General features: G+C 31.3%; 2 protein-coding genes across 2 annotated transcripts; one reads left to right on the forward strand and one right to left on the reverse strand.

Moving 5' to 3' along the window:
* Positions 1-3244: 3244 nt before the first annotated feature.
* Positions 3245-5375, reverse strand: LOC18599884 (Transport protein particle (TRAPP) component). The gene is made up of 4 exons (XM_088806127.1): positions 5218-5375; positions 4342-4453; positions 4044-4263; positions 3245-3600 (listed from the first exon to the last, which is right to left on the reverse strand). Exons 1-4 carry the CDS (start codon positions 5373-5375, stop codon positions 3572-3574), a joined length of 519 nt encoding a protein of 172 aa, XP_088662253.1. The 3' UTR covers positions 3245-3571.
* Positions 5376-9425: 4050 nt separating this feature from the next.
* On the forward strand, positions 9426-11271 carry LOC18599885 (GDSL esterase/lipase At5g03980-like). Its single transcript, XM_007030068.3, has 5 exons — positions 9426-9684; positions 10100-10318; positions 10436-10584; positions 10677-10950; positions 11054-11271. Exons 1-5 carry the CDS (start codon positions 9426-9428, stop codon positions 11269-11271), a joined length of 1119 nt encoding a protein of 372 aa, XP_007030130.3.
* Positions 11272-11761: the final 490 nt, after the last annotated feature.

Below are 11761 nucleotides of genomic sequence, written 5' to 3' on the forward strand. Positions count from 1 at the left end.
GTGACTAAAATGATTTTGGCTTTTCGATTTTCTTAGCGGCATTGCCACTACGGCTGTAACTTCTTTTTAATTTATTCTTTATTATTTGAGTTAATCCCAAGCCTAATTGACGGTTTTAATATTATTTTATATAATTTAAATTAGCCTATAAATAATCATATATCTTTTATTTATTTTTAATAATTATGTATATAAATCTCATTTAGTTCTTGTTATTTGAGTTTTATTTAAAATATCTATTGCCATTTGCCACGTCTTGTAAACTCTTGTTTTTATTTATTTCAATAATATTTCGTATACAGATTTTATCTTAAAAAGTCACATGTTTTTTATGCATATATTTGATTCTTTTTCTCACACGTAATGCGTGCAAATGTTTTGTATGCGTGACAAAGTGAAAATAAAATGAATAATTTGATTATGCAATCTCAATATTTGCTTCTTCTTTTTTTAATTTCTAGTTATGTAAAAACAATACATTTAATATCTTGGGTATTTTAATTTGTAAGTTGCCTGAAAATTTTGGGTGTAAATCAATTATGGACTTAAAACTATTACTTAACTTATCATTATGATTATGTCATTGTGTGAACTAAATTTAGTTTTATTTTATTTGTAAATTTGGTTTTCCTTTCTTGCCGAGAATAAAATAAAATAGCTTTTACTCTAAATTTCAAGTATTTAGTTATAGAGAATGTGTTTCTTGTGTTATATTTCTTATCATGAAAAAGTTATTCTCATGACTGAGGATAATTAGGACAGGAAAGTAATTTTAGTATTGAAACATTATAATTTGACTATTTATTATCAAATAATAATAATAATTTGATTACTTATATAAAATAAATATTTATAAAATCTTTATTTGTTATCTTGATGTCTACTAACATTACTTTGAAAATAATAAAAGCCTTGGGCAAAAGAGGTAGTAATGATATTTATTGGAATTTGGAAGGAGTGGGCACATTTGTGAAAACTTACACTCGGCCTTTGTCATTTTGGGATTAATACTGCAATAATTAGAAGCCTTTTTGGGTTTTTCCAGCCATGAATGGATGTTAGTAAACAAACGCGGATACTGAAAAGAGGAAGAAGGTTGAAGCAAAAGAGAAAAACAATATTTACATGGCTGGTTTTGCAAATTTTCAATCTGCTCATAATGGTTGAACTGAAAAGTGAACTCTCACATTCATGATGAAAACACAGATTCTGATCTCTTTGCTTAATTTGTGATCTCAACATTAATTGTTATCTTCAGAAGATAGTTGTAATAAATATTGTGTAAAAAAAAAAAAAGAGATCGTAAATTAATAAAAGCTAAGGTAGTTCAAGTAAGCATAATAATAGAAAATCATCTTCACCAACCAAAGAAAAGGGCAAAAAACACTTTCATAAATGAAGCCCTTTTTGATTTCTCGACTATCGGTAGCATCCACATGGAAAACACGAAAACAATTAAAGTGTTACGGTGTAGATGGAGAGTTATGAATCTCATATTAAAGGGATTGTTTATTTTTAGTGAAACGTTATGAGAATATTTAGGGATGGAATTAGTTAATTTTTGTTGGAGAAGTTAAAGGCGAAAAAAATAAAAATTAAAAAATTTTAAAATTAATATGTTTAATTTAACCAACAATAAAAAGATTCATAATAATTAATAATTATATATATCAAGTAAATAAAAAAGTATAAGAAAAAAAACTTATAATAATCTTTTAAAAAAAGTTGTGCTCATAATATTTTTTAAATTTTAATTCATCAATTATTAACTTTATAGTGAAAAAACTAATAATATCTTTTTTAATATAAATAATTAAATTATTTGTAAGAAACTCATTATTCATTTTGTTTCAAAGTCTTATTTTTATAATTTCATTACTAAAAAAAATTCTCTTTATAGTCGTTGTAGAAACCAAAAGAGTTAAAATAAGACGAATTAATTTATCAAACCTGATTGATAAAAAAATGATTATTGATGCTGTTTTAAGCAATAGTCAATAGTGCAGTACAATAACTTATATTTAAGAATTACATAATAATTTTTTAATTTTTAAAGATTAAAATTATACAAAATAAAATGCATAAAAAATAAGATCATGATAAGTAAAGATAAAACCTACATAACAAATAAAAAAGAAGAACATGGTTGATGGTTCGTAGAAATTAAAAAAAAAACTCTATGGAACCTATGTACTTATGAGCAAATTAAATAAAAATGAAAAAAATAAATAATAAAAAGAAAAAGAGAAAAAATATATAATAAATAAAACTTATTTTATATTAATTATTAAATAAAAAATTATTTTAAAGAATATTAAATATATATATATAATAAATATTTTTAAAAATTCCCCCCCCCATCTTACATCAAGAGAGGATGTCATGGTTTCAATGGAGAGTCATAAATCTCATATCAACTGTGTGTTATAATAAAATTAAACATTTAAAATTTATATCATCTTTAACCTGTAAAATATTTTTTTTATGTAACAAAACCACGATGTACCTAACTCGCAAATTGGTGTGCACCGTAACGTAGAGGCAAATGCCAAGAAAATGAGAGAAGGCAGAAAAATGTTTTGCATTAGAAGGCTGACTTAGTTGATTCTAAAGGAAATTAGGCATGTCCATCTTTTCATTTTCTTGGGACCATTATGCAATGGAAAAAGGTGAAGATTTTCCTTTCACAAAAGTTCTCGTCTTTGGAACCTAGAAGGGAAGGAGGGTGATGCTAAAGTGAGCAATGAAAAGATATGGCATCCTAGATATGAAAAGGAGTACTTGCTGTTAGAACTTAGGAGCCTTGTTACCTTTTTTAACATCTGAGGAATATTTGACTGCAATTTTTCACTCAAGTTTGGATCAATTTAGGTTGCTTCGGCTGAAATGATAATTGCTAAAGCCCAAAACACTCGTTTGCTTTATGATTCTGCTCCGTATCTGCTGACTTCACTTGTAGAATTCTCAATCTTGGAAGTTTCCTGTTTCTACTAACAAGAGGCACACATGTCACGCCTCTGTTATGTAGTACTGGTTTCTGGTTTTGTTGTAAGCTCTCAAGGCAGGATTTCCTGCTTTCAGGCACATTAGTCTTCTAAATCAATAAATTTTCACTCATCCAAAAAAATGTAAATAAGGAAAAAAAAAAAAGAGAAAAGCACCCATCCTTTTGCATAAATCAGAGAGCGATCATCAGTTGAACGAGCCAGTCCGTACTGTTTCTTTAGTGAATGTATTTCTACACTTGTACAGATCAGAGAAATGTCAATTCAACATGTGAAGGGGTCGTTCAATGTCACATTTAAATGCACATAAAACAATTCAATAATGCAATCTTATCAACAACAAAGGTTTCACAATATCCACATACAAAAGTTCCAAGTCTATTTCTCACATAATTTTCTTCAAGAGTATTTCTTGTACCACAACTTCTGATATTCCGACGGATACTCCAGTAGTTCTCAAATTGAGTTGTTATCATGCATAAGCAGAAGATAGTTTCTTTTAAACTAGCATCAAGTGTATGATTGAAACCCCAATAATTGGTGCTGCATTTCTGGTAACATGCTCATCAAGCCTTTATACGGACCACAAATGAACCTGGAGTAAAAGCAAAATTAGAAGTCTCAGCAAGTTTATATGTTACATGAATTGAAACTAAACAAATAGTTCAAAACGGTTAAATCTGTTCAAATATCTGACTCATAATTAAAGTTCTTTCAGATACTTGTTATCATCGTCAATTAAGCATTAAAAAACAAGAGCAAAAGAACAATAGATGAATTCAAAAACAAAGAACCATCAAATGAAGAGAATGTGATTGTTATAAACAAGAGGGATCTAACATCAACCTTTTTCTTCAATAGCACGTCACTTAAGATTACCTAAGTTTATAAACAAGGGAACCAAAGGCTAGTCTGCTTCATGTATTGAATAATAGTAGCTAAGTTCTTAAAGTGGCATGTTAACCTTAATTGACTCAAAATCACATGTCAGTTATCATTACATAAATGTAAAAAGCAATCATCAAGCAGGTTACTCACATGCAGGAAGGTTGGATATGTCAGCAGAAACTGCACAAGGTATTCCCAGATTTGAAAGAGCTCCCCTGATAATTCCACATGGAAAATAGAGATGCATGCTTTGCACAGCCTTGTTGTCAGCCATTATAGAAGTATCTTCGGATGCTCCATTTTCAGGTGATTGATCAATTGACATGCGTGTAAGCCAACGAAAACGATTGTCTTGCAATACAAAGGTACCCTACAAGACAAGTGTAAACCATTTCATAAAACCTCAAATACAACCAGTTTTTAGGTCAGGTTCAGTTCCTAGACATACTCTATGATTTGTCTTCAAGTTGTCTATCTGCTTCTTAAAGAGTTCAGACCAAAAATCCTTGCAGATGAATTTGATTGCCTCCAGATGATCACTAAACCGTGGCCTGTCCATCGTGTACCTGGCAATGACTACACATTGTTATTACAGCAACTAGTATCTTAACCTTGCTAAAGAATGAATATCAGTAACAACATGATCCAAGCACCAAAACATACACACCATATACATAAAGTTGAAAAAATAAATCTGAATCGGCAATGTTGACCAATATCCTTATTCAATCTACCTTAAAATCATGATATCTTTTCAGTTTAGTAGAAACAAATGCATACAAGTAACAGACATTTGTCAACACCCAAAATCAAATCATTTCAGCTTTTGTTCTCAATAGTATTTACCACGCGTTACATCTTACTCACACTGAGAATGGAATTACTAAGATCATCCTAGCAACAATTCCAAGCAATACCAATAATTACCAAAATCCAAACAATTGCATCCATTAGCATCAACAATCAGAACTTCAAATCCAAGCGTGCTCAGAACATTACTCGATCATAAAACTACAAAGGAGGACTAGTAGGTGATAGCATTCCTTTTCCACATTATAAACAAAAACCAATTTGCCATAATCTATAATAAATTAAAGCTCCATAATTTGGACTTGGGTTCTTCAGTTCCACTGAAATCAACTCAATTCCAACTAATGGGTATTTCTTTTTACTCCCTCAGATCCAAAAAGACATTACACCACAGTAAATCAAACTAAAATTGACGCTAAAAGAAACAATTCATTACCAAATCAAATGGCCCCTTCGGATTCATAATTCCACAAATATTAACTAAAATAAACAGGGAATTTGGGTTTTGATATAGGTGTACCGTTCAGAGAGCTGGTGGCCGACCTGATATCCGATGGCCTCGATCCGACGGGCGGCGAGCTCAGGCTTATTGGCGTAGAAACGGTTGCAATATGTTGAAACCATTTCGGTCAGCAGGCTATCGATGCAGCTTTCTGATACCTCTCTCCCCATTTTCCTCTTTTTCCTTTTTCTCTTTAATGGAAGAAATTGGTGTTCGCTTTCTTTTGCTGCTGCTTCTTCTTCGTTCTCTCTAAATATTGTACACTTTTCTTCCTTTTTCCTTTTCCTTTTTGTTTTTTTTTGGTAGTTTGGGCCTAAATTCTAATGGTCTTTCGGTTCCTAAAGTCCACTCGCAATTGAGCTTTTGGATTAAATCAATTGGCCCGGGTTCGGGAGCATTGCCTCTTTAGACTTGTCAACATTATGGATATCAACTCAAAATAAAAATAAAATTATTTAAAATAGACTTTAATTGTGTATGTATTAAATTAAAAAAATTATGTTAATATTATGATACTTATTTATTTTTTAAATATAAATTTCTAGTCAAGTTGGAATAAAAATATCAAAAAAAAATATTCAATTTAATTTAAGTCGAATTTAAATCTAATGAGGTTAATGATTGTAATATAATCTCATACCTCATTTCTTAAAGAAATTAGAATTTTTTTTTTATTTTTAATTCTTGGCATGTCTGTGGGATGGTGAAAAAAATGTACAATGTGGCATAAGTAATGACATCGGATATGCAAGAAAGATATTGCTATATTTTTAGAGTTTAAAGACAACTCAATTCGAATCCAAAATAAAAATTATTTTATTATTAAAAAAATTTCTTATTTGTCAGATGTGGGATTGAAGTGTCTTGTTTACTAGCGCTTGGCATGATAACCTCCCCCACCTAATTTGACGATGCCCTCATCATTATCGGTTTAGGTTGGATTCACTCTGATATAATTTTGTTACAGGATTATTATCCTCTCTCTCCAAAAAGCGAAGTTGATAAGATGTCCAATGCCATGCTTATAATCTTTTTAAAATCAGCCTTCCTATTTGATGTGAGAGTAAAGCACTCTACTTATTTCTTTTGCAACGCTTAGTGTGACATCAATCTAGACTACTCAAATTATGTCAAAGAACAATAATTAATTTATTAGTTTTGGTACGAAAAAGAAATTAATTTAAAGAGTTCAAGTATTAATATATAGTTAGTATTTTTATTTTGCATGATAAAGAGGGAGAAGGAGGGGCTCCCTAGATGCAAAAATAAGAAGTGTAATTGAACTTGAGTGAAGCTCTCTCCATTCTTTAATTGGTTGATGTTGCTTTTGCTATTGATTCAAGAATTGAAACCCTGCTGAATATCATGCTTAAATTCATACTTGTGATCAGTCACAACTTTATGTTCCTTGGGAAAAAAGGAATATTAGAAGCTTATTCTTTAATTTGTACAGGTAAATATGAAGCAAACTCTATTAATGAAAACTGGAGTACATACTGAGATACAGAAGCTCTAAAAATCAATCCAGATAAAGAATTTTATTTTTTTGGTTTCCCTTTCTAGGCTTATGGAGAAAATCACTTTATTTATTAATTCCATACATCAACAAAACATAATATGCTAAGGGAAATAAGTTTCTGCTTAGCTACAACATTGATCATGCTTGAGTTGAGATATATAACTGAAGGAGGCGCAGGCCGTCATTTCTTCGGTGGCGGGCAATCACAAACGCAGAATCCGGAAACGCACAGGACCGGACACCGTCCACGGTAGCTGCAAGCATCTAGACAGTCATGTTGTTTATTGCATGGGTGTCCCTTTGAAAGGTCAACCAATGCTTCGGCTTCTGTTTGGGCTGCAAGAAGAAAATTAATATAAATCCGCTAGTTATGTTATTTATTTGAGTCGACTAATCTTTACAAGAAAGTGTAGCGAAGAATAAAGGAGAGAGAGGAAGAGAATAACATACCAAAGGCAACAGTGAGCAGAGCTATGAAGCAAGCCAATTTAAGTGAAGTCTTCTCCATTTCTTTGTTGTGGCTACAAACTAATTAGAAGGACCTATCTATTTATAAGGGAAAAAACTTCATGGAGTTTCATGCATGGTGTCTACTATAAAATCAGAACCAAAAAAAAAAAAAATTCGATGGGGAAGAAAATTAATACGAAGGTAAATAAATATATATATATCTTTCTCTTCGTACTCTTAGTTGCATGTGATTTACAGCAGGTTTTGACCCTTCTCTGTCTTTTATGTTGGCTCATGCATGGCTTGTTTACCTATAGGCTACCAACCATAAATTACGAGGCTTCAAGTTCCAAAGAGTTTGGAGTTAATGTATATTTTATTTCCTTCCCTTTGTTTTTTTCTTAATATAAAAATAGAAACAATAATTTCCAGCTAGTGTTGTGTTGCATGCGTATTCTCTAGCCACTGTGAATTCAGACTTTTATTTCATTTATCAACAGAGACAATATCACAAAGAATGTTTCCACATCAGTAGGAATTACTTTTGATCTTCCTATATTTTTGTCAACCAGGAAATTTTCATACTTAACCATCCAAAGTTAAAAGTTACTAATGGAGTTTTAGTAGTTTAAGCTATTGAATGTCTAGGTCATTGGCCTAAACTAGAATCTAGAATATCCAGCTACCTACTTTATTTTTTATTCCTAGGACTGGAAACCCACATTTTAAAACCAAAATTAAGTAACCACATATATATTAATTTAAAGACAACAATGAGCTTCATAAAACTTTCATTATATGCCTCATAGGTCTAAAAGTTTTCAAGATTCCGATTATTCCCTTTTCAGAACGACATCAAATAAACAATTTCAAGATACTTTGGTAGTATCCCTATCGATGAATGGAGATTCAAATACTCATATAGTTTATTGATGCACGCATAACAAGTTTTTTGTTTTTTTAATTCTTTATTTTATTTTATTATTTTCAAAAAAAGATTTAAATTTTATTTTATTTTTTACAAATAATAAGTACAATTATCATTAAGTCAAATAGATATAAACTTTCATTTTTATTTTGGAATAATGAAGAAGATTATTTGTCATAATGTGTGAGTTTGAAAATTCAAATGCTTAACGTAAAGAGTTGTCAATTTTTTTGTTTATATATGATTGGTTATATAATTGAATTTATCTTTCCTAATAAGAACTTATACTTAACTTAGCTAGGTTCATTAAAACAAATACGTTCTAGTTTATGAATTAGATTTAAATTCGAGAGTATGGTTGTATTAGCACTCTCACTATTCATGTTTAAAGAATGATTTTAATTAGTCATATGTTACTCTATTTTCATTGTTGATAAATAAGTCTTAACTTCATATTTAATTTTATTTATCTTAATTATTTTTATTTTTTATTCTACCTTTATTTCTTTTTTTTTAAATGTTGACAATTTTTCTTGAATTTTTTGAAGGCAAAAACTAAAAGATTTCCATCACCTCAAGAACATTAAAAAACATAAAATTATTTCGTTGAAGAGATTCCATCAACGGATTAATTATGAAAAAGAATGTTTAGGTCAAATCCTTTTTTCTATTTTTACCCTTTTAGATTTTTTATATTATTATTTTTATAAATAAAAATCCTTTGATATGGAAATATTTTTTGAATTCTCTAGCACTTTTAGTAGAATTTAACAAAAATTTCATCTAGGACTTTTTAAGAAAATTATCACTTACAACTTTCTTAAAATGTCATCATCAAAGAATTTTTTTCCATTTTTTATACCTTTTATTTTTATTTCTTTATTTTATTTTATTCCACCAATAGAGATTCTTGCGTTTTTCTATCTTCAAGATTCAATTTTTTTAACTAGGCCATTAAAAGAATTTTCAAACATAAATTATAATGAATATATTTAATTTTATTCTACAAACATATGGAAACAATATTCTATTGTGAGACTAAATATCTGAAGTTTAGGCTTGACAAGTTTCTATTTTCTCCTAAGAAAGATTAAAAGAGAAATGGAAATCCTAATTGGAAGTGGAAACCATTAGTACCATGGTCTATTGCTTACACCGCAAATACTTATCATAAGCAGCCCAAGCCACTTCTGTCTTCCTAGTTCGGCTTGTACAAGGGAAAGTTTTCCCTTATATATATCCCCACATGCATGATGCATGAGGCAGTTCTAAGTCATAGCGCGTAGCCAGAATTTCCTTCAAGCTTATTGTTTCTCTGTGGGAATGGATACCTCACTTCGTTCTCAAGTTCTTGTCCTTGTCTTCCTCGTTCTTGTTCTTCTTTCACCTTCTTGCTACGCTGGTATTCTTAAGACTTGCCAGTTCGATGCCATATATCAGCTGGGGGATTCCATATCGGACACTGGAAACTTGATCAGAGAGGACCCTTTATCTCCGTTTGGTAGGCTTCCCTACGGTCAAAACTTCTTCAAGGATGCAACGGGGAGATGCTCCAATGGCTTACTCATGATAGATTTTCTAGGTAATTTGGTGCTTTCTTTTTCCTTTTTGGGTCTCATTAGATACAGAAAACAATTCGTTCCTGTGAATAAAAATTATTCAAGATAACGTTAAATTAATAAAATCAAGTTACTTTCATGAAATTCAATATGTTCTTTAGTAGTTCTAATTGTGCCAGTCTTTGATTGGTTGAGCGTGAGATTCTTCTATTCCTTGGTTGAGTTACTTTAGTAGCATAATTAAAGAGTTATAAGTTTTGAAAAAGTCACCGGAAAGCTCATGATATTAGTCTTAAGGTGCAGGCTAATGACCTTAATTATGGTTCTTTCTAGATGTGTCCACCTTTCCAGAACTAATAAGCACATTATGTTCAACATAAAACCAAAACTAGGACTTCTTGTTTATCTAATAAACGTAACTGCGTTGTACTTTGACAGCTCTCTCTACTGGAATCCCCTTTCTTGAACCCTACTTAAATAGCGATGCACTATTAACTCGTGGTCATGGGGTGAACTTCGCGGTTGCTGGCTCTACTGCTTTACCCGTGGAAATTCTAGCTGAGAATAATGTTCTAGCCCCAGTTACCAACACTTCTCTTAGGAGGCAGCTTGACTGGATGTTTTCCTATTTCAATGGCATATGCCGCGATCAGGAAGGTTAGCACTTCTTCCTAAATAATTTGCCAATAATTGTTCTAATCAACATTTACATGTATTAGTTCATTAATTATATACCGTAACTAACAATGACACATATTATGTTTTGTTTGATAGATTGTTTCAAGAAACTTAAAACATCTCTTTTCATGGTTGGAGAAATTGGAGGAAATGATTATAATTACGCTTTGTTCCAAGGTAAAACCTTTGAGGAAGTTAGATCCATGATGCCTAAGGTTGTTCAAGCCATAAAAGATGCGGTCACAGTAAGTTTCTTTAAAGAAAATAACCATCATCTAGTTTCTCATCTTAACAATTTGTTATAATTACTTTAATACTGACCAGCTTTTTATTACAGAGAGTCGTTGGTTATGGTGCTACTCGAGTGATTGTTCCTGGAAACTTTCCCATAGGTTGTTTACCAATCTACCTCACGGGATTCCAATCCAATCATTCCGCTGCTTATGACGGGTTTCATTGCCTAAAGGGCTTGAACAAGCTGGCAATCCATCACAATAACCTTCTCAAACGAGCCATCAAAGAGTTGAGGAAAGATCTCCCTAACGCGATCATAGTATACGGTGACTATTACAATGCATTCCTACAGCTTTTGCGCAAAGCTGAACTACTCGGTAAATTTCTTTTACATCATAAATATACTTGAGAAATTAATATGGCTTATACTGGAATCAATTGTTCTGATTTGCATGTACTTTTGTTACCAAATATGAACAGGTTTTGACACCAAATCGACCCAGAAAGCTTGTTGTGGGATTGGAGGTGATTACGACTATACCCTTACCAGAATGTGTGGAGCTCCCGGCGTGCCAGTGTGTTCAGATCCTGATCAATATGTGAGCTGGGATGGAGTTCATTTGACACAAAAGGCTTACAAGTTCATGGCAGGATGGCTCATTCGTTACATCTATCCGGAACTTCAATGCCGTGCTTGACTTGGTTTTGTTAATTTTGTTAGTTAGTATATGTAGTACATATTCAACAAAATTTCCAAATTTCAAGTGAGATAATAGATGGGTCTGAATTGGACTTGTTCCAAATTACCGTATCTCATATACATAGTTAAATTGTTATTTCTTTTCTTTTTTTTTTAAATATGTACTTTTATTGAAAATCTAAAAAATATCTACCATTCATTAATCAGTAGTAGTAATTAAAAAAATGGTGTTGGATTGAACCATAAAGTTATCATCAATTTACTTTAATTGTCAGACAGTTAACTAAGTTTATAAAACAAACACAAACCCGTATTAGTTATCCATCCGTATATGATACCGTGGAGGCTTTTCCTTTGAAGCAATAATTCAAAAGCTTTTGCTAATATGTCTTTAGAGAAGCCAACAGTTTTTCAGATGCTTTAGCAACATTGGGGATGGAGAGACAGGACATGTTCTCGACTGTATGATAGGGGAGGAAGTTGCATTC

The sequence above is a fragment of the Theobroma cacao genome, chromosome 5 (genome assembly GCF_053813885.1).
Source record: "Theobroma cacao isolate CCN51 chromosome 5, ASM5381388v1, whole genome shotgun sequence".
NCBI lineage: Eukaryota > Viridiplantae > Streptophyta > Magnoliopsida > Malvales > Malvaceae > Theobroma > Theobroma cacao.

Bases quoted from the DNA above. Each gene is read 5' to 3' on its own strand.
- LOC18599884 (XM_088806127.1), bottom strand. From the start codon at position 5,375: ATGGGGAGAGAGGTATCAGAAAGCTGCATCGATAGCCTGCTGACCGAA. The intron at 4,454-5,217 runs CTATATCAAAAC...TGCCAGGTACAC, and splicing joins CAGCTCTCTGAACGGTACAC to GATGGACAGGCCACGGTTTA. The intron at 3,601-4,043 runs GTGAGTAACCTG...CTTTTACTCCAG, and splicing joins CATATCCAACCTTCCTGCAT to GTTCATTTGTGGTCCGTATA.
- LOC18599885 (XM_007030068.3), top strand. From the start codon at position 9,426: ATGGATACCTCACTTCGTTCTCAAGTTCTTGTCCTTGTCTTCCTCGTT. The intron at 10,585-10,676 runs GTAAGTTTCTTT...TTTTTATTACAG, and splicing joins CCATAAAAGATGCGGTCACA to AGAGTCGTTGGTTATGGTGC. The intron at 10,951-11,053 runs GTAAATTTCTTT...AAATATGAACAG, and splicing joins GCGCAAAGCTGAACTACTCG to GTTTTGACACCAAATCGACC.